Source organism: Neltuma alba, unplaced genomic scaffold, assembly GCF_004799145.2.
Source record: "Neltuma alba isolate B1F8T4 unplaced genomic scaffold, ASM479914v2 tig00012937_pilon, whole genome shotgun sequence".
Lineage (NCBI taxonomy): Eukaryota > Viridiplantae > Streptophyta > Magnoliopsida > Fabales > Fabaceae > Neltuma > Neltuma alba.
Window position 1 is genome coordinate 213,886 of NW_021637303.1, and position 22,276 is coordinate 236,161.

Consider the following 22,276-nt stretch of genomic DNA (forward strand, 5'->3'; position numbering starts at 1 on the left):
GTATAGGATCTATTTTATATGTTTATCATTTTTTTTAAATTAACTTATTAATATTTCTTTAGTAATAATCAAGTCGAAGATAAATAGTGAATGAAATAAAAAAGATGATTAGAATGTTTTAGGAAAAAAAACATGTCATATTAACAAAATTAACTAACATTTATAATCTATTCAAATTAATTAATTAGGTCTTATATTAATTATTGAAAGAGTATAATATAAAATTTGTCAGTTAGAGCAGGAAAAATAAGTAAAAGGAGTGATTATTAAATTATGCGGGTACCATATTCCGTGGTCCATAGTGTGTTATAAATGCACGTGAGAGAGGAGAGGGTTGGGTTTGATGGAATTGTTGAGATGGGGAAGAGTCAATGGCATGTGACGCCGCGTGACAAAGCATTTATAACAGCATGAAGAAGCGACAGCAAAATTGATAATTACAAGTTGGTTTCACAAACGGGTGGTCCATTTTTTTGTCCATCTCAGATCTCTACGCTCTCTCATATCCGCTCGCCATGCACCGAATCATCCAGCCACTCAACTCAATGCTTGGGTATGACAAACTTATGTTTTACTGATTCACTCTCCTTTTACCCTTAATTTGCTCTGTTACATCTCATAATCCTAAAAGTCAAAAGAACATTTACACAATGATTTCACTACACTAGTTGCTGTTTTGTTCATCGCACACTCCATTTTTTGCCCAGGGCGTTCAGTAAATCCAGAAATGAACGACTAAGTTAACTTGCTCCTACCTTTTATTTATTGTTAGCTAATGCCTTAAGTAACCCAGTATTACATGCATATTACTCAATTACTGGGACCTTGTACCCCTGCAGCCACAACGGGCCACGAGTCAAATGGTCTGTGCTCCATTTTGGCATACCTCGAGAGCCCAATGGGCCTGATCAGTGTGATACAGAAATCAGATTTTTTTTTCGGTGAAAGGGTGCACCACCAACTCTTCTTCTAAAAAACAACTAGAAAAAATAATCACAATTGAAGTGACAATATGTTATCAATTCCTATAGAGATGTCATTTCATTTAGGCTTTGGGAAATATGTGTTTTGTATAGGAGTCGAAATGTAAGCTTTAGGGGCTGAACAAAAGGGGTGGCCATCATAAATGCTCAAAGTCTTCAAACTTTTGGGTTGTTGCCAGGTGAGTGAGTCATTCTGGACCCATATATGCCACTTGCCACCGAAATGGCATCACGTGCCTGTCCTCTCGAGGCTCTCAGATTCATCAGAACATTATTTGCTGCCTCTCCCACACACTCCTCCAATTATATGTCGTGGGTTGCTTGCAACATGCTTCCATCACTAAAGATGCATCATTTCACCTCTTCACATTGCTCAGTTTTAGTTGTAAACCAACACACAACCTCCGTAACACTAAAATGGACCAACGATTGAATCAACATGCTTGGAAACAAAAGTAAACAACTAAACATATGAACTCGTGAGGACTGAGGAGAAGAAAGCTTGAGGGGTAATTGTGTGTGCGCGGGCGCGCTGTCCCTCCGTAGGGCAGTTGCAGAGTTATAGTTAAAGGCACATGCAAATGTTGGGCCCATCACAGAGATGAGAGTGAGGGGCAAATGCATGTTATTGGAACCAGCTCCACCTGCTAACTTGTTGCTGTGTGGAAGGCGACCCTTTGATGCTCAAACTCGTATATTTAAACATATCAAAGTGAAGGGCGTGGGCCATCCCAGCGTTAATTGAACCCTTTTCTTCTTGTTTTATAGTGCTTATAAATCATCCAGGGATCGTCACAGTCCTCAGCAAAGTTGGGAATATGGATCTCAGGTCTAGCTTCTTCCTCTTTCTCGTTCTTTCTCTCCACTGCTTCCCCGGAGGTTTGTGTCTTTCTCTCTTCTAATCAGCTACATGCATATATATTTGTTTTGTGGTGGTGGGGTTTAATTAGAATTTGGCGTGCGTAATAGGGAGATCATGGCGAGTACTGGATTCAGAAATATCAGAGGAGACGTATGAGATTGATTATAGAGGCCCAGAGACGCACTCCTCTATTCCTCCACCTCATCCTTCCCACTCTTCCCCTTCTATTCAAGGCAAGTCTCCTTCCAAATATATCATCATGTCTGTGTTCGAAAATACATGTTGTCTTTTTTCAAGTATATATTGTGTATGTCAACTTATTTACAGAAAGTCTGGATTAGGATTACAAGATGTCGTTAGAAAGGATGGCATCAAGCCTTCTTTCCTCTCTACTGTTAATTCTCTCCCTCTCCAGGTAAAGAAAATCCGAAGATGAAGAAGCCTCATAAGTGAGCTAGAGTTTGTATCGTCAAACAGAAAGAACAACCTTTGACAGGTTAATGATGTGTTATGGAGGAGAATTGTAATCAGCTGAATTTTTTTTTTTTTTTTAAAAAGGGGATGTGGATGGAGCGGTGAGGTGTGGGTTTGTACTTTGTACTGAAATGCAAGAGAAGGCACAATTATCAGGAACAGATGTACCATTTTTTGTCTTTGAATATGAAAGGGATCTATCTTTTGATGTTATCTTTCTCCCACTCATAAAATCCAGCCTCTTTTGGAGCAGTTACTTCTATAATAATTTTTCTTCCTTGCTAAAGTATAGGCATCTTTTTATCAGAGACAATCCTATTCGAGATATTATTAGATACTAAATGTGAACACTTCTCCTAATGGGAATTTGAATCTTAGCTCCCAACATCGTGAGGAACTAACTCTTTCCGCTAAACCTAACCCCCATGAGTTACTTTTACAATAGTTGCTTTTGTCTTGCAAGTTGTAAAATTTAATTTTAGCCCAATGCATGATGTAACTTTAGCACTCACAAACCATATAAATAAAGGAGAAAATAATTAAGCATATTTTGATCGGGTTATAGTAAAAAGTAAAAAATTAGTATTGCCTCTTTTCCGTCTGTCTAAAATTAAAGAAAAGTTTAAAAGAATTTATAAAAGTGAAGGCGGATGAATTAAATTTGGGCAATGGTAGAGAATAAAAGGGAAGAAAATCGGTTACAGGCGATTGGATGCGGGTTGCTTCCAATCACATTCATTGGTTGGTCTCCTCTCTGGTCTCATTTACCATATCCTTCTTTTTCTCCTCTTCAATTCTCCTTCACCAAGTCCACGCATTTCAAATTTCCCAATTCCGCAATGGGTTTGAAGGATAATCGCGATGAGGAGGCCACTCCTCTTGTTCCCCAGTTTCAACATGCTGACAACAAGCCTAAAACGCCTCCGTTGTTACCGGAGCTGCCGGCGGCTCTCAAGTCTCCGCCGCCCCTGGAATCTCCTACTGCTAATGAATATGGTTGGACCGCCGACGGCCTTCCCTTTGTACATGGCAGTGCGTTGGGCGAGCCCATAGGCCGAGCTCAGTGGAACTCCAGCATTTGCGCTTGCCTCGGCCGCAACGATGAGTTTTGCAGCAGCGATCTTGAAGTTTGTGAGTCTCTTTCTCGCTGTTCATAATTTCTTACGTCTTCGGTTTCAGAAAAATTTGAGATGTGAGCTTTGTATCATATCAGAATACTTATATTTATGTGGGCTGATGCTGTATGAGCTAACTTCGGTTCGATTTTTATTTATGATTGGCGAGCCTCTTATGATCGCTCTTTCAAATGAATGAGATTGATTAAGAGCAAGAATGTATAATTTAATAGAATCAAGGAAACGGAAAAGAAAAAGAAACAGTCCCTTGTCTCATTATTTTTCTCTGCTATTTTGTGAACAAAAAAGTGCCTGACATTTTGGGTTTTCTTTCTTATTGAAGCTAATATGTAAATAAATCAGTAAATGGGTTATCTTTTCCTATAACGTGATTTCAAATACGTCTTCTTTGTTTGACTGTACATTTTTTCTTGCTTATGGGTGGTGATATCTCATGCGATTTATTTAGTGCCACTTTTGTGACTTAGAAGACTTTGTGGATCTTGAATTCTTTTTTCTATTCGATTTGTTTTTCTCCTTAAGATATTGATTTCTCAAGACGTTTTTAATTTTTCTTATGCTCAAACTCATGACACGGAGGGAATAGGCCTTCTTGGGAGCGTGGCTCCATGTGTGCTCTACGGAAGCAATGTCGAGCGACTTGGATCTGCTCCTGGAACATATGCCAACCACTGCTTGCCTTATTCTGGTCTGTATATATTTGGGAAATCCTTTTTTGGGTGCAATTGTCTTGCTCCTTGGTTTTCCTATCCCAGCCGTACTGCCATTCGTCGCAAGTTCAATTTAGAGGCAAGTTGTTTCCTTATTCTTTCCTCCACATGTTATCTGGTGATCATATTTCCGTTTGGCTAAGGTGGGCGTAAACTCACTAATTTTGGATTAAGTGGGCAACTTTTCTACTTGTGTGTGTAGATCCCGCGGAATCAGTTTTTGTTGTGCTTCAAGTTTGTTCATCTAAACGGGAGATGTTTTCAATATTAATTGTGCATTGCTTCCATTTACACGAGCTATTATAGTTTGCTCACTCACGAGACACGGAGCTATGCTTCACATGCGTCTGTCTGTTCAGATTCTGAAGACATGAAAAATCCAAAACCAAGAAACTCGTATATGTGTCACAAATTCCCCTTAAACGCATATAACTAATTGCATATTAGATTGTGAAGTAATTCTCCTATATGTGTGACGAACATTCGCATCTTTATGCTGCCACATGACGAATGGATTAAAATATGTAAATATCAGGGAACTTGCGAGGCACTGAATAGGTCATGTGGGTGCTGCGGAAGCTTTGTGATGGACGAAGCGCAGCTGGAACAGTACGAGACAGCGTGTGACTTTGCAACACATGTGATCTGTCATTCGTGTGCTCTTTGCCAAGAAGCTCGGGAGCTGCGTCGCAGGCTGCCTCATCCGGGCTTCAATACCAAACCAGTGCTTCTTATGCTTCCCCCTGTAGAGCAGACCATGGGGCGTGGGGCTTGATATTATTCTTCCTCAACTTCCCTGTGTTTTGTTCTTCTCTCGTGTTTCTGCGGTCTCCGGGGAATTTGATCTCGGATAACTTTGTTGAGCCTTTTACCTCGTCTCGTGAATATGGTCTCAATACCAACATAGATGTCATGTACTTGGATAGCGTCTTCGTTGTGCAACACGAGACACCTTTTTTTTTTTTTTTTTTGCGTTTTGCTGTATTTTGAGATCGGAGATATGTTGGATATATGATATATATTTGACTGATAAATGGATATAGACTATTTTACTATTTTTCTTCCCAAATCAGCTGTTGGGAATGAAAATCTTTTATATCTTTTAAGTTTCTGGAGATTTCCATTGTAAGTGGGAATTCGGATACACTGTTGGTGGAAAATAGCGGCACCATGTTGCTGATTCCCAATCATGCTTTTTTTTTGGGATATAAAGGCAAATGATATTAATAAAAAAGTAAACATTACAAGTCTTAACTAATAATGGACACCAGAGAAAGAATTAATAATAACTTCAACATTTGTATACTTGTATGTACGAGAAAATAAGGGCAAGAAGGAAAAGATGTCCTCTGTAATGACGTTTCCTGATCCAACTTAGCTGCTTGTAAGACAAGTAACCTGCTTCGCAATGACCATAACGATCATTCTACAATCATACATCTGAACGGTCCGAAATTTTTATTTCAACTTTATCTTAATTTTATTATTGTCTCTCAAGGCTAACATTTGATAGATTATTTATTTATTTTTCTTTCTCTTTTTAAAATAAAAAATATTAAAATGAATATAATCAATATAATATACATTAAAATTTTACCATCCAAATAAATAAATTCTGAATGACTTGAGGGTTTTGGATTAAATTAAAAATCACTTTTAAAAATTCAAACTCTTCCTAATATATACTAATTTCATATACCATAAAATCACTTTTAAAATCATAACTTGGTTCGACTATCCAACCCTTCATTCAACCCTTCCTACATCCAACTTTCTTCCTATTAACCCAATTTCTAATTCATCGCTTCATCACCCAAAAATCACATAGTTATCCCCTTCAGGGTGACTTCGCTCAAGCAAATTTTGCATGACGTTCGCTTAAGTCATACAGATAGCGGCAGCCTAAAGTATCCTTAAGAACGGGAAAGACGCATCAAGAAGCTCAACACAGAGATCCAAAATACTTGAGCAGTTTGACATGCTCACATGTATGTTTCTATCAGAGAGGCAACAAAAACGAAGCGGGACGCTACTCACAGCCCGTGAACTCCTCAAAAAATGCTGAGATGAACCGTTCGCTTCATAATATTACTCAAATACTAGTTTATCTGGCCAAGTTCAAATTCACTAAAAATACAGATGGACAAGATAAAATTAGCATACTAACGATCATAGAAAGAGAAAATTTTTCAGAAGAGTACACATTAACAACACACACAGCATACAGTGAATACCAAATCTCTACTCTCCAGGTGCAGAAACGCCTTGCTTCAGTCTCTCCCTCTTCATCTTCTTCTTTGAGACTGGCTTCTTTTTTCGAGGAGGAAGGGTTCTCTGCGCATACAGGTAAAGGGCATAATTTCCAATGAGGAATGTCAATAGCAGCCCTCCAACAACCAGGAGAACTATTAACCCTGGATTGAATCCTTTGGCTTCAGAATTCTTAATCACATCTCCCTAAATGACATGATAGGAAAAACACATAAGAAAGAAATCAACAAGAAGAAACTACGAAATTAATGCACACAGATAAAAATAATAGACAACTAATTCACCACTTACAATTCTTGAACACCATTATAGCCGGAATACATATCAACTACAGCTTTGATCAAGGTGGGGACTCCATTACTTTTCTTTTCTTTTTCCTTTTTCTTTCTTTTCTTTTCTTCTCTCTTTTTTTTTTGGGGGCGGGGGTGTTGGGGAATGTCCGAAAGAAAGCCCACTTTATATGACATGGCACAAAAATGTCTATACTGAAGATTAATAATGTAAGAAAAACATGGCCTTCGTTAACATGCAAATGCTGTCACAATGAAATGGAAGATATTTAATCTAGAATTTCACCTACAGAGCGTAATTTCCAGGACCAATGGACCATTATTTTCCAAATTTAGTGCCGAACAATCCCTTAAATTTTGTTACATATGAAAGCGCTTCTCCTTGAATTTCTTACCAAACTCCTATAGCAATTTTCAACACACAAGAACTGTAGTTGATTTCTTATCACTGAATTTGTTGTCAGAGCATGACTATGGCCAGGCCCTACTTCTCCATCATCTTAACCATGTGAGCATCAAGCCGATATATTTGCATTAGTCTTATTAATCATACAGTGAATTAAAGGAATTGTGCTGTACGCAACACCTCAAGTGGACTCCGACATTTCAAACCATAGCTTAAACACTATGCACGAAACTTCAAATAAAGATCAAATCGTTAGGGCTGTAGATATCACTACTCCGTTAAAATTTGAACAAGAACACCTATATCAATATCGTTGTTTAAAAAAAAAAATTTGAAAATATCATGCCTAAATGATATTGACCCCATAGCAGAATAATTCAAACGAATCAAGAAAGCCTTTTTTATTAAATACATGGAGACACAATAAAATTCTCTCTTAAGATAGGCGAAAAGCACAGGCGTGAATGAAAAAACCAATATTTTCTCATGTAAAAAACTAACAGTCAATGTCAAAATAAATGTCGCATTTTGGCCTTTGTTTGTGAGGAAAATTTGTTGGCCATTGCAAGAAAAACTAAATTGCCCTTCAAACTCCATTACGAATTCGAAGATCTGAGCTGTAAAGAACACGCCCACTCTCATGCATGGCATGATCTATTCCAATTCTTAGCAAAAGAGGATTTCAGGGGTCGGCAAGGGACGTAATTTATAACAATAAATAAATACATATAACGATTACACCACAAGAATATATGGATCATCCAAAGTATAAACTCATTGGCACAAGACAATTATCGCTCAAACGTGTCATTTACAGATCTAAATGATATAACATGCGATCGTGAAAGAAGCAAAGGATGAAAACGAAGGGAAGACAGAGATCAATACCACGCGATCGAAAGAAGGAGGAACTTGATCAGAAAAATCAAAGTCATCGGCCATGGCTGCCGCGCAAAATCTAACAGATCCACCCGCTTCGCGAGTGCCTGGTTTTCACAGCGAAATGAGAAGATTCCAGAAGAGAGGCAGATCGCTAACGCCGTAATTATATAGCGCTTCAAAACGTTTATTGGTCCCCCACCGCGCGGGGTTAAGGGTGTGGTTTGGTTGGGGGGAGGGAGGGAAAATGAACCCCTCCCTCATTTGGTTAAAATTTTGGAGGGGAGGGGAGCTAAATGTCCCCTCCCCTCCCTACTCCCCCCCATAATGTCCCCTCCCCTCCCCTCCTCCCCCCCCATAATGTCCCCTCCTCTCCTTCCCTCCCCCCATTTTGGCTCCCCTCCAATTGGGGGTTTTTGGAGGGGAGCCAAAATTTTGGACTATTATGCCCTTATGATTTTTTTAATATTCCACTTCTACCCATAAAATAATTATTATAATATTTTTTCAATAAAAAATAATTATCCTAAGTAAAAAAATAAAAAATATACATTATTATAATTAAAAATATTTTAAAAATTATTTAAAAATAAAAATTATTTAAATAAAAATTATAATATTATAAAATTAATTGTTTTTATAAATATATTATTTATTAAATATATTTTAAAGCTGAAAAAAAGATAGCCTAAAGAAAATAAAATTTCATTTTTCTTAGAGCATATAAAATTTGTTAATTTTGATTATTTTAAATATATTATTATATTAATTAGAATGAAAAATTACTATACCAATTTTTTAATACACATATTAACATGATAAGACTGAATTTTGATTAAATTATATAATTTAAATTAAGATGTAAATTAATTTATATAATATATCAATAAAAACATAAACTATATATAAGGGTAAAATGGTAAATTGATTATTCTATCCCTCCCCTCCCCTCCTTGAACCAAACAAGAGATCATTAAATACCCTCCCCTCCCCCTTTTTAATCAAACCAAACACGTGAGGATGAAACTCCCCTCCCCTCCCCTACCTCTCCCTCTCCTCTCCCCTCCCCTCAAACCAAACAGGCCCTAAGTAACGAGACAAAATTCCTTTTTTTCTTTTTTCTTTTTTTTGAAGAAAAGTCAGCAAAACAAGCAAAACATATGCGTATTCATAATTTATAAAATTAATAATCGAAATAAAATAACACGAAATTTTGACGTAAAGTATTTTTGACATCTGAACATAATGTGTATAAACATACACAAGACAAGATGGAAAATTTAAAAAGAAAAACAGCATTACTTGTAAATTAAAGACATCCTTATGAAAATATATAAAAATTTCACAGAATAAAAAAATGAGGAAATATATAAAAATTAATCTTATTTGTTATTTTTTTTTAAAAACAGATCATTTTTTACAAATAATTTAACTGAAAATTAATTATTAAAAAAGTTATTTTAATTTTAATTTTAAAAAATAAAAATATTTTAAAAATGAGAAATCAAACAGGCCATGGTTTCGGATGGTTGGGCCCCTAGTAAATGAAAAGAAAGGGGGGAAACGTTGGGGCTTGGGGCGGGGGAATTTGGAGCCCGAGAAAACCACTTGCATTGGGATGCGAGTACCAAACCGCTCATTTTGGTTCGATTTATTGCAGTAGTTTTTCTCAAAGGAAACAATGTCATGCATGTAAAACAAAGATGCTTTACCACCTGAAAAGTCAGTGAAAGCTGGATGTCACCAGCCGACGCACTCATTTCAGAAACCCAAAAAGTTTGCTCCAGAGAGACGTTGCTCCCAGATTATTCTGATTAAATTAACAACTAATTACACACGCAATTGTCCCTCACTTTAATAACATTATCGTCACATACATATATTATGATCCGTTGCAATATGGAATTGTTATTATTAGAGACAAAACTTCCAACATCAACATCATGGTTCAGCTGTCCCCAACCAGTGATGCAACTCTGTCAAAGCCCAAGTATGAACGGAGAAAACTCCCTCTTACTCCTCCTCTCATGCTTCAACCAAACTTTCCCCTCGAACTCTTCCCCTTTTTTCACAACAGGGCTGCTTTGCTTATTAAAGCATCTACAAACCAAACCACACCAATCACAAAGAAGACTCGTTCCTGCCCTTCTAGTACCCTCCCATTTTAATTTTCAAAATGTGTGTCCCAGTTTACCTACATGCATGAATAAATGAATACTTATGTATATACACTAATGAGTCAACAGATAAAAAAGAAAATGGTCCGGCCGTTGATTGGCGTCAGACGACATCTGCAACGTTAAAGCTGTTGTCTGAAGATGAGGAAGTGACGGCGATCATGCCATTACAGTCAGAGACACTGTCCTGCAAGTTCATTAAGAGGTGCGATGTGCTATAACTAGTGGATGGCTTCGTCCTTGGAACAACTGGGACATCCGCTTCCCCTACCAACATCTGTACCACGGCCCTCATCGTGGGCCTGTTAAACGGGTCGGGTTGAGAACAAGCCAGCCCGACTAATAGCACCCTCCTCATTTCTGCTTCGTCGAACTCACCACACAGCCTCGCATCAGCAGCCATTAGCAACCTCCCTTCTCTGTGCAGGCTCCACACCCACTCTACCAAGTTACTGCTCGCACCTACTTTACCAGCACCGTTAGCATCTTTCTCAATGGGTCTTCTTCCGCAGGCCACTTCAAGAACTACCGCACCGTAACTGAATATATCAGTTTTCTCTGTGGCTCTACCCGTGAGGAGATACTCCGGCGCCAGATAGCCCATTGTTCCCGCCGCCACCGTGGCATCCGGCGACTTGTCGTGTTCTGTTTGACGAGCTAAACCAAAATCGCCCAAGCGGGCATTGAAACCTTCGTCTAACATTATGTTACTTGTCTTCACGTCTCGGTGAATTACCTGGTTTTCGCACTCCTGATGCAAATATGCGAGGGCTGAGGCAACGCCTAATAGAATTTTAAGCCTGTGAGGCCATGGTAGAGGTGTTCGGGCCTCGAATAGCGCTTTATCTAGACTCCCATTGGGCATTAAGTCATAGACTAATAAGATTTCACCTTTCTCGTGGCACCATCCTTGAAGACGAACAAGATTTCGATGTCTAAGGGACCCAATTATGGATAATTCAGATAAGAATTCGTTCTTCCCTTGACTGCTATGGCTGCATCTCTTCACCGCAATGATATCACCGTTATCTGGCAATATACCCTTATACACAGTCCCAAAAGCGCCGTGACCAATTATTCTATTAGCATTGAAGCACTTGGTGGCTGATTTGAGCTCCTTGTAGCTAAATTCTTTTGGCATTTTGATGATATCTGAGGCAAGTGACTCGGCCTTCTTAACGCGTTTGACCTTTTTAGAGTACACCCAAATGAATGCACCGGCGAATAAAGCCAAAACGAAGGCCCCTGCTGTCACAATTCCCGCAACGGCTCCAGGATTTTGCTTACAGAGCTCATTCTGACAGGACGATTTACTATTCTCTGGTTGAGTATTTGAAGCTGCAGGAGCCAATGAAGGGGGAGGCGACTTCACGGAACTAGCGGTTGAGTTCATCGTACTTAGAGTTGGAGGCGGCGGCGGAGCAGATGAACCTGATCCAGAAGGCAAATTGGAGTCAAAGGAAGAGCTAAAGCTCCACCACTCTAAGCTGTGGACCTCTGTACTCCCCTGCGTAGAGCCAGAGAAACCCACATACATCAAGTCATTTACGTACTGATCCAGATCAAGATCGAATGAGAGTAAGGGATCTTTCGGTCTAAGATTTGAGTACGAAACCCAGATGTTAAAGCCCCTTGTTGAGCCGTTATATTCGATCCATGCGTTCACAAGATCGCCACTTTTTAGATCGATTCCAACAGATTCCAAGTCACCAACATGCGTCGAAACCACACTATTCAGGTCCAGACCCACATGATTTCCGTTAATGTCCTTGAACTCAACATCCATCAGAGTGTCGAATTCGACAGCCAGAAAACCAGAGGAAGAGCCGTCCCCTTTAAGGAGGCCAAGGAAGCCGCCGGCATCACCGATGGTCTCGGCATCCGGCGAGATTAGGAAAGCGAGCCCCCCTCCAATGGAGGATGGATTCAGATTGGTAATTGAAAAGGAGAAAAAGGTATTGAAACTCGCCGGAGAGTGAGTGCCGGGTTGCCTGAATCTGACTGGTTTAGAGTAGAAAGCTCTGCCGGCACCAGAGTTGGGGACGGCGAGATCCCTAGTGAGCCTGACACTGTCATTGTCCAAGTGCGCGTCTCCGAGAAGTTTGAGACTGCTCAAAGTCAGGGTGCCAAAGTCGAATTCAGTGGTGGCGATTGTAACGACGCTGTTGGTGAAGCAGAGAAACAATGCAAAGGGGATAAAGACGATGGTTGAGAATACGCAGGAAAGTAACAACATTGCTCAGTTTTGTTAAAATCCCATTGCGAAACCGTGGCGGAGAGTGGCTGAATTGCCGATATTTTGCGGAGGAGGAGGATAGCTCACGGGCTAACCGAGGGGGCGGAGCGGGAGGGAGGGAGATGAAGTTGCGAGTATTCTTTGCCTTAGAACGGAGCGAACCCAAGCAAAGAAACAAAGACTGAGACGTGGGTGCGGAATCCCAAATGAGAGTAAGGAAGACAGGTGGATAATCATGCTGACACGTGTCCTCTCTCAACGGTAATTTTCGGTGATAAAGAAATCTTTATTAGTATTGTTATTTTTCTCTTTGGTAAGTGTAAAGCATCCTTTTAGATACTAGGCATCAGGACTCACGTCACGCGGTTGTAAGAACGCGTAAGCATCACGCCCCACTAAACTGATAATGTCAAAAAGAAACCACTAATCCACGGCATATCCATCAGACTGTCAATATCAATGCATCACACTGTAAAATTCATTAAAAATCGTTGCCTCATTGGCCCCCCCCAAAAAAAAAAGAAATCATTTAGAATCATATTCATCATCAGCGATGAATGCTTCAACACATCTCAAATTTTAAATTCGAAATAAAACATAACAATGATATTTTAATTATAGCAGATGAAAATAATATATGGTTTCAATTACCGTAAAGGTTTGATAAATTCTTTCCCCGAAATTTATCCAGATAACCAATAACAAATCAGAGTTTTGTTTTTCCCAGGAGAAGGAATCACAGCTTGATTTGCCTTGAGTTGAAAAATGCATTGCCGTCGTGTTTAAGTATGTGCGGTAATTTGGGGGGGGGGGGGGAAGAGTTATTAAAAAAAGGGGGGGGGGGGGGAAGACAGGAGCACGGTTCATTTAGTGGGGCATGGGGGATGAGGAGGGTGCCACCATATGTCCATATTCGCCACTAACTCCAGCGTTCGCACGCGACGACGGCCGAAGAAAACAAATAATTTGGCTCAAAAAGTAGGCATCATTTAGCCAAAACAGCTTTTTAAGAACGCAAAAGGGAGTGTGAACTGCGAAGGAAAACAAGATTAGAAAAAGGCATCATATAATATATGGACATTGAAGGGCAGCTCCAAGAACGGCAGCACGTGATGAGAGACGAAACATGAATTAAGAGTCAGCGACTTCTGGCCTTGTGGCTGCATAATGTTAAAATTATGCTTGAGGGCCATGAAGAGGGAGAACAATTTTTTTCCTAGATATATGATGTGTAATCTTAAGATGATAAAAAAAAAAAAAGGAAGAATAAAGATGGAGGCCCAGAGTGAAATCACACTTGATGACACACACAGAAATATATGAAAATATGCTGGTTTAATTAGAAATTAACAACATTCTATTTCTTACTAAAAAAATTTGTTAAGTTTGTTATTTGTAATAGATAGGTGTTTTTTTTTTCAAAATACCCTACTAATCATATGTATTGTAACTAGAACTACTATTTGATAGAACATTTAACATTTATAGTTACTACAAAGACTACTTTGAAAAAATAATAAATACAAAAAACAAAACGGATTAGGGTCTTATATTTAGGATCAAGTTAAATGTCAAACAAGCTCTTATACTACCTTCGGTCCTAAATATAAGAGTTAGTTGATTAATTTGAGTAGATTGAGAAAATAAGTTAAGTTAGTTATTTGTAATAAATAGATGTTTTTCCTAAAATATCCTTACTAATCAAGTTTATTGGCTGAAACTACCATTATTAAAAAGACTATCTTGAAAAAATAAATAAATATGAAAAACAAAATAAATCCGAGTCTTATACTCCTCGAGTCCTTAATATAGGAACTAATTATTAAGTTAATTTTGGTCCTAAATATAAAACTTATTTCTTATATTTATTAAAAAAATTTTAAATTACTCCTATAGATACTCCCTCAACTATAATCAAGTGAGGAAAGAAGGATATTAAGAAAGATTATTATGATATTTTAGAAAAAACATGTCATATTTCTTATAATTAATTAACTTACTTAATTTCCTTAATCTAATCAAATTAATTAAATAGATCTTATATTAAAAACTGGAAGAGCATTCAAGATCAAAATAAAAATTAAATTAAATCTTATATATTAAAGACGGAAAAATAATAGTACCTCTAGTCCTAATTATAAGAGCTAGTTGACTAATTTAAAAAAATTAAAAAAAATAAGTTAAGTTAGTTATTTTAATACATAGGTGGTATTTTCTAAAATATCATTATTAATCGAGTCTATTGGCTATAACTTCTATTATTAGATGAACTATCTTAAAAAATATATGAGACAAAATAGATTAAAGTATTATAATTAGAATTAAAATAAAAATTAAATAAGATATTATATTAAAAATTGAAAAATAGTACTCCTCCGGTCCTTAATATAGGACCCAATTCTTGAATTAGTTTTGGTCCTAAATATAAGACCCATTTCTCATATTTATCAATTTTCTCTAAATTACCCCTATGGATACTTCCTCAACCATAATTAAGTAGAAAAGGGAGAGGGGGTATTAAGAAAGATGATTATGGTGTTTTAGGAAAAATGTGTCACTTTTTTTATAATTAACTAACTTACCTAACTTCCTTAATCTAATCAAATTAGTTAAATGAGTCTTATATTAAGGACAGAAAGAGTATTAAGAATAAGGGGTAGTGGAAAGCCGAGGTGGAACGCGGGCCTGGTGGCATGAAGTCCCAAGGCCCCCACAGGGAGCAGGGAGGGTAGCGGGATGCAAATGAAATGGGCGACTGTTTTTGTTTGAGCGTACGTTGGTGTCAGTCTCAGTTGTGGGCATACACACCAATTAAGGTAATTCATAGGATTTGCTATTCCTTTCTCACTCGTCATACTCCCCAAACACAAACACACATTACCGAACACACTTGTGTTGCGGAGTTATTGTGTGTGTAAATTACGGCAACAGTACTAAATACGCCGTCACGTATGACATGAAACGTCTCTCCATCCAAATCTTCCTCAATTATCCCTCCACCCTCAGTCGCTTTCCTGATTCAGTACTTTCCCCAATCAAACCAATTAACGTTTACAAAGGAATTAGAAGGAATATATATATATATATATACTCCTCCGGTCCTAATTATAAGACCCAATTGACTTATTTGAGGAGATTAAGGAAGTAAGCTAAATTGGTTATTTATAATAAATAAGTGTTGTCATTCCTAAAATATCCTTGCTAATTAAGTATATTGGCTAAAACTATCATTATTAAAAAGATTATCTTGGAAAAAAATGCATAAATATAAGAGACAAAATGGATTGGGTCTTATAATTAGGACCAAATAAAAAGTCAAATTGGGTCTTATAATAAGGACCGGAGGAGTATAACACATCCTTGTCATGTCAGCAAAACAACGAACAAATTAATGAAGAGAAATTAGCCCTATTTACCATCATAATTAAAATTACTTATAAGCACATTTTATATAATTGAGATAAAATTTCTCTCATATATTTAACTCGTATTCCATAAATTATAATTAAAAAATCATTTATAAATTATTCCAAACAAGCTTATTATCTGTACAAATTCGCAAATTTAGATAGAGCTCTAGAGAGGGCATTTCTCCATGTTTAAAGACTAAGAATTGGTTGCGTGTGGCTCAAAAATAAAATAAAATACTCGTGTAATTTAGCCCTGTAGCTAGTGCAGTGGATAGAATAGACTTAAAGAACATGAATCATAATTAAATAAAATTGTTTGCTTTTAAATGGTAGAGGGATGGATACATTATTATTATTTTATTTATTTGACAGCATTAAAGCTAGCTAATGACATAATAACACGTACGAAGAATTTGTCCGTAAGGAACGCAGAACGGTGCTATTATATTTATGCATCATTATCATCACACTCCAGCTTTGACACCTCCAAATGATTGCTTTGTTTTTTGTTTTTTCCCTTGTAACGCCAACTTATGAAACTTGCCTCCTCTAAATCTTTGAATTGCAGTTAGAGACTGTAAAAGTGTCTTAAAATCTGTAAAATCGAGGTTACAAACTGAGTTAGATAAAAACTGTTGTTTGGTTAGGCTAACTTTTCCAACTAACTTCTGGCTTTCAATATCAGTTGAACTTAACACAGAAAAATCTGATTGTTCAAACTGCAGCTTCAAAAGGTGATTATTAAAAATGAGCATCCCAAATTTACTCACATTTTTCCCTCTATCTCATTTCCTTCGTTAGCATAATAAGCTTTTATTCAGATCAAATAATTTTAATTTATATTCTTGTTTGTCCATTATGTATATTTAATTAATTATCTACAACGTGTTTTCAAATTTTTCTTCATAACAAATATTTTTATTTTATAATTTCACAAATAAACTATTTATATTTTATCATAATAATTTTACGTATTTTTTAAACTATTATCACATTAAAAACATAAAATTTCAAACGCTACTATTCAACAAAGTTTATATCGTTTTTAATCATTTTAGAACTAAACTAACTTTTTTATTAATTATCCAAATAATTTTCAATTTTTTTAACTGACTTTTTAAAAATACCTATCAAAACATACCCTAACTAATTTTTATTCTAACTTTAATTATAAAAATAAATCAGTTGAGCTAGAAGTCAATTTTGTCTAACACTAATCCAAACATACCCTAAATAGACCAAAAGAAAACAGAATGGTCACTTAACTGTGGCAACGCTAAAGACAAATGCACCCATGCAAAAGACGAGGTCGCAATTGCAGCCAATGTTTTATATGTCAGTTTCAAACTTGGATCTTATCTAGACAATATATATACTAGATATTTAATATAAAAACTGGTTTAATTTTTAATTTAGTCACAAATATAAAATCTAAATTTATTTTGTCTCTTATATTTATCTATTTTTTAAGATAATTTTTATAGTAGTTACACATGTTAAATTTTTTATCACATCGTAGTTCTAGCTAAAACACATTATTAATAAGAGCATTTTAAGAAAGACAATACCTATTTATTACAAGTAACTAACTTAACAAACTACTTTAATTAGCTCAAATTAGTTAGTTAATTGTGATATTAAGAATCAAATGTATAGTGCTATTATTGGGGTTTACAAATAACCCAAAAACTTGTAATTATTGAGATTTTTGGACTTGTAATAATTTAAATTGAATTTATAACTCATTTTTTTATGACATTTTTTTGGAGACACAAATACTGTTAAATTAAATTCATGGAGCCTAAGCGTCTTGCTGCGACACAAGCTTGTAGTCCAACGTTCTTCTTAAAAGCTGTTGGCTATTACGGTTGATTTATTTCTGGGAAATCGAAGTTCAGCTGATCTCTCACAACACCGAAATATATAAAAACAGGATTGACACCGCCTATTCTTTTGTATCTGGTTTGTTTAATGTTTAGTATGCTTAAATGGATTCCAGCTAAAAATCATGAGAGTTTTAGCTCCTGGATTTTGTTTTCTTCTTTTTGTAATGACTATCTCTTACGCATCTTTCGTGATAAGAAGGGGGTTATGATCAGTAAAAAATTATTATATCGAGCCATTCTCATCTTATCAATATATATATTACTCTTTCGGTCCTAAATATAAGGCCTATTTTATAGTGTAAATTATACTGCGAAATAAATTTACACTATAAAAGAGATCTTATATTTAGAAGCGGAGGAATGTAAAATTAAAATGATCAGTAATTATTGAGCAGCTAGTCCCCTCGCCGTTTTATAAGAAAAAGGCATCAGAAGTGAATTAAACATGGTGTCCGACACTTATGGCAGCAACCTGGTTTGATAGAAATACGTTGATGTTCAGAGGGGCAGTGAAGGAAACAAGTAATAAAATATTTAGAAAAGTCCAGAAGCGCAAGGGAGGCTATTATGATTTATGAATGAAGGTAATACTCGGATGGGAAAAATACATGTTGGGGCCCATATATTGATTCTTCCATTCTGTGTGTTTCGGCCAGAACGGCACGTCGGAACTCATTTTAGGACTCCAAAAACATAAAAGGACGAAAGGAAACTAGGCATGGCCCAAGTATAAAGTGATGCCCAAGAGTGGCAGAGCTTCCGACTTGGGGTTGACCTAGCTTGGCCCAGTCTTCATTTTCTTTTTTCTTTTTTTTGATACAGATGAAGGCTTACAGCCTAAAACATCAAATAAAAACTAAGGGGGAGTAAATCCCAAACTCTCAAGTGAGGCCCAAATGCTTCGATTGCCGCGGACAGGTATCTAAAATACAAGATTTAGATATCCCCTCCTTTGCCATAGCACCTGCCACTTCATTTTTAAAATGGGAGGACCAACGAACTATACCTAATCAAGCCAACCCAACAACAGGAAACAACGTAGTCATGAGTTCCGAATTACCAGGGAGGTCGAATTTAGTGAAAAGAATTAATTTATCACAACAGGATAACCCCAAAATTTATATTTTTATTAAAAAAAAGTATTTATATTTAGTATCCAACTTTATCTCAAATAGAATTGTCTTCGATAAGAGAATTAAGAACTGAGTTGTAATTTTTCTTATAAATTCAAGTTATGAACAATGTGACATTTTTTTTAAGATTCTACCCAACGAGTGACACACGTGTCATGCTAGATGGATAAATATACATATTTTATTGAAATTAAGAAGTGAAATGAATATAAACAGCATGTCGTGGGCGGGTCCAGACTGCAGACAAAGTCATTATTGTTACATTTGCCAACAAATAAACCGCACACACGAATCACAAGTAATGAATGATGATACGCAATCGTACTACAAGACAAGTAGAGGATGGAGCTGTCTCATGAGGCAATACCTCGTTGTGTGTCGCTGAAGGCCCACCCTGCTCGACAAACCCATGCTTATCCTCTTCTTTGATCACTCTCTTCTCTCTCTGTCGCTCTTACCCCTTTCCCACTTCCCTCCCAGTTCCTCCATTAATCCAACATGGTAACTTCTCTGCTCATTTCGCTTCCTATTTTCATCCCTCCAACAACATTCCTACAACCAGCATTTACACCCCCATTGTCTAGTTTCTCTCTCAACTTTGATTTCCCCATACACTTGTTTTATTACAGCGACCATGACTTCACGTTCAACAATGATGGTGGGTCTTAATTTTTTGCTCTACCCACAGTGTTGCAGCTCTACATATATACATAGATATAAAGAACACGATTCATGAATGGTGGATTTCTGAGGCCACACCCTTGGCCCAGAATCGTAGAAGTTTTTTCATATCAGAAGCTGAACGGAGCTTGGAAATCTTCATATTTAGTAGTGGTGAATCTGGTCTCTTTATCAGCCACGCCTCCGATAGATATGGTCTCTCGATGTCTTTCTTCTTTTCCGTTGGTTTCATAGTATGATTTTCCCCTGTTTCTGAGGCATCAATTATTTGCGTGCTCTGTTCATTTGGGCGAATATCAAGTCTCTGCAAGCCCGGGATTACACTCATCATTCGCGAGCTGATATTCTCTTTCTTGAATACGAAGCCCAGATCCATAAAACCCTTCACTTCTTCGAGTTCTAGTTCCCCCAGCGTCTTGCAGCTCATGGACTTTTGCAGCCTCTTTTTAGCTTGTTTCCTTAATTTTCCCCGTCGGTTTTGGGTTGACGGCAAAGATGAATGTGACCGAACTCTTTTACCTGAAACACTCATTAATCTAGTGGGGCCTTCTTCCTTTCCTTCTTCATCATTTGAGTCACCCTTGTAACATTAAGAACGTCAAACGAAGAACAAAAGAAGCACGGTCATGGGTCAATCCCACAGCAAAGAGAGCATGCCTGAACCGTAAAAGGTGCTAAATAATATTCGAGAGATTGGACTATACCTGCAGAGACGCTGAGATTGAATCTGATGAGACATGTTTCTTGAGGGATTCCTGAGTTGAACTTCCTTCATCTGGCAGAGGAGGCAAAGAAAGAATGGAATCAGAGGACGATGGGAAAGACAGAAATTCCGATGTAGACGAAAACGATTCGACAGTTTTGGGAGAAATTGAAGCTGTGCTTTCTCGCGGGGACAGAACAATTTGGTGAAACCAAAGGCGTTCCATTGCTTCTATAATGCTGAGAGAGTTGCTATTATTGGTCATTGAGAAAGAGAAATCGGTTTTTTGGGGTCTCCAAGGCTTCGCTTAACACTTTGATTGTTATCGCAAGAAGGGTAAACGGGATGGGGTGATGGGGATTGAAACGAGGAAGAAGCAAGTGACATCAAATGGGTTGCCCAAGTGGGTGGGACACGGCCTTAGACAAAGAAGGTTGGTTGTGGATGTGATCAACCTTGACATACATGGGACGTGGATCTTAAGCTCCGCATGTTATATGGACGAAATGACGCTTGTGCCCATGCTTCCCAGGCCAAATCACCTTCCCCACGCATGTGGCATAAAATCCAACATAAATCCAACTATGCTGAGCCAAGAAAAAATGCTCCGTCTCTCCAAGTTTGGGCGGATCCCTCACATGCAAGGAAAGAGCAATTCTCAGCAATATCTGGGATTTGGAACTTACAGAACAAATATTCTAAAATCTCTAGTACAACACAAGCTTAAAATTCAGAAGAAATATTACAGTTGTCACAGCAGCAAAATCAGATTCGCCGGCAGGTCAATCGGATGAGAGATTGGCTGGTAGATTTGGATTCAGATGCTTACTGACCTGGACAAAGCCGCAAGTTGTGCCTATTATGTTGTCTTTTCCGCATATATTTTTGCATCAAAAGTTGCTGCTGCTCTTTTAGTTCTGGGAATTTTGATTCCTGGGGCTGAGGCGAAAATATGCAATGACACGTAAGAAAGCAAAAAGTAAAGAGTTGTCACCAAATAAGCAGTAAAAAGACAAGTTTACAGAAGAATTTATTTTGTTCGGAAGCTTTTGAGGAATATGAGAGTCCAGAGACATATGCGAGCAGTCCAATGATTCATCCTATGACGGCCTGTGTGTGTATACTGTACAGCAACTACAGCCAAGAAACAACTGGGACTCACATCAGCGAGTTGTGAAGGGAAAAATATAGCTTAAAGTGATCAAATTGAATTCGAATACTGTGTGTGTCGTTTTTCAAATGGGTATTGGCTTGATGCATCTAAATTTGCGTGCTTGAGGTGATCAAATTGGGAGTCACAACCTGTTGTCCAATAAGATATTGAAATAGCTATCCAAGTGACTGTTCAACGTAGTTCTGGACATCAAAGTTCTCCTGCTCAGAGCAGTAAAGTGAATAAAAAAAAAAATTTCTGGTTTCTTCGTAAAATGACATTGATTGCTGATTTGCTCAACCGATAATAAGCAAACATAATAATTGGCGAGGATTCAAAGAAATTTTCAAGAGAAACCGATTAATCCTGGGTCCTCTCCTTTCATGATGCGTCCGTCGCTCCATTTTAACGCCAAAATATTGACAAAGATCTGGATGATTTCAGTCCGTTAGCTGGGCAATCCATTAAACAAAATGGTAAAAGAAAATACCAAAAGTCCCGTTCACCAACAGGGCATTTGGTCTAGTGGTATGATTCTCGCTTAGGGTGCGAGAGGTCCCGAGTTCAATTCTCGGAATGCCCCGGCTTCAACACTATTTTCGTCTGCTTTATCAAATACCTAAACTTAACTTTATTATCCGGGACAACAAAGCAATTAACGATAAAAGGCGGCGGGAAAGACTTGAGTGATAAATGATCATTATCACCGGGAATTTTTTTTTTTTTTAAAAGGACTTTATGAGAATATTTTATTTTCGTCTCCCACTAAAAGCAAGTTCTCAGCTCGCACGCATTCTCATTGTTGAAGATAAAAAAACCAACAAATCTGAGTGCTCTCAGAGCGTGAAGCAGGATCATTGAATAGTATCATGCCTATGACGAATTC

The 22,276-nt window shown here is 37.4% G+C and overlaps 4 protein-coding genes and 1 non-coding gene across 7 annotated transcripts; 2 read left to right on the top strand and 3 right to left on the bottom strand.

Annotated features, from left to right (window-relative positions):
- The first annotated feature begins 3,054 nt into the window (after positions 1-3,054).
- On the top strand, positions 3,055-5,216 carry LOC114732779 (cell number regulator 8). Its single transcript, XM_028920115.1, has 3 exons — positions 3,055-3,450; positions 4,042-4,244; positions 4,701-5,216. Exons 1-3 carry the CDS (start codon positions 3,159-3,161, stop codon positions 4,938-4,940), a joined length of 735 nt encoding a protein of 244 aa, XP_028775948.1. The 5' UTR covers positions 3,055-3,158; the 3' UTR covers positions 4,941-5,216.
- A 1,008-nt stretch (positions 5,217-6,224) lies between these two features.
- Positions 6,225-8,111, bottom strand: LOC114732781 (DNA-binding protein S1FA). Of its 2 annotated transcripts, none has more exons than XM_028920117.1 (2): positions 8,045-8,111; positions 6,225-6,622 (listed from the first exon to the last, which is right to left on the bottom strand). In XM_028920117.1, exons 1-2 carry the CDS (start codon positions 8,072-8,074, stop codon positions 6,407-6,409), a joined length of 246 nt encoding a protein of 81 aa, XP_028775950.1. In that variant the 5' UTR covers positions 8,075-8,111; the 3' UTR covers positions 6,225-6,406. The 2 variants fall into 2 exon arrangements, with proteins under 2 accessions (XP_028775950.1, XP_028775949.1); XM_028920116.1 differs by having other exon boundaries at positions 8,021-8,111.
- Positions 8,112-10,007: 1,896 nt separating this feature from the next.
- LOC114732777 (L-type lectin-domain containing receptor kinase VIII.1-like) lies at positions 10,008-12,620 on the bottom strand. The gene has a single exon (XM_028920111.1). It carries the CDS (start codon positions 12,422-12,424, stop codon positions 10,292-10,294), a length of 2,133 nt encoding a protein of 710 aa, XP_028775944.1. The 5' UTR covers positions 12,425-12,620; the 3' UTR covers positions 10,008-10,291.
- A 6,389-nt stretch (positions 12,621-19,009) lies between these two features.
- LOC114732778 (uncharacterized) lies at positions 19,010-21,510 on the bottom strand. 2 transcript variants are annotated; one of them, XM_028920114.1, is made up of 3 exons: positions 21,071-21,510; positions 20,239-20,309; positions 19,010-20,114 (listed from the first exon to the last, which is right to left on the bottom strand). In XM_028920114.1, exons 1-3 carry the CDS (start codon positions 21,126-21,128, stop codon positions 19,584-19,586), a joined length of 660 nt encoding a protein of 219 aa, XP_028775947.1. In that variant the 5' UTR covers positions 21,129-21,510; the 3' UTR covers positions 19,010-19,583. The 2 variants fall into 2 exon arrangements, with proteins under 2 accessions (XP_028775947.1, XP_028775946.1); XM_028920113.1 differs by lacking the exon at positions 21,071-21,510 and having other exon boundaries at positions 20,239-20,955.
- Positions 21,511-21,901: 391 nt separating this feature from the next.
- Positions 21,902-21,973, top strand: TRNAP-AGG (transfer RNA proline (anticodon AGG)). The gene has a single exon. It is a non-coding gene; the product is annotated as a tRNA-Pro (tRNA).
- The last annotated feature ends 303 nt before the right edge of the window (positions 21,974-22,276 follow it).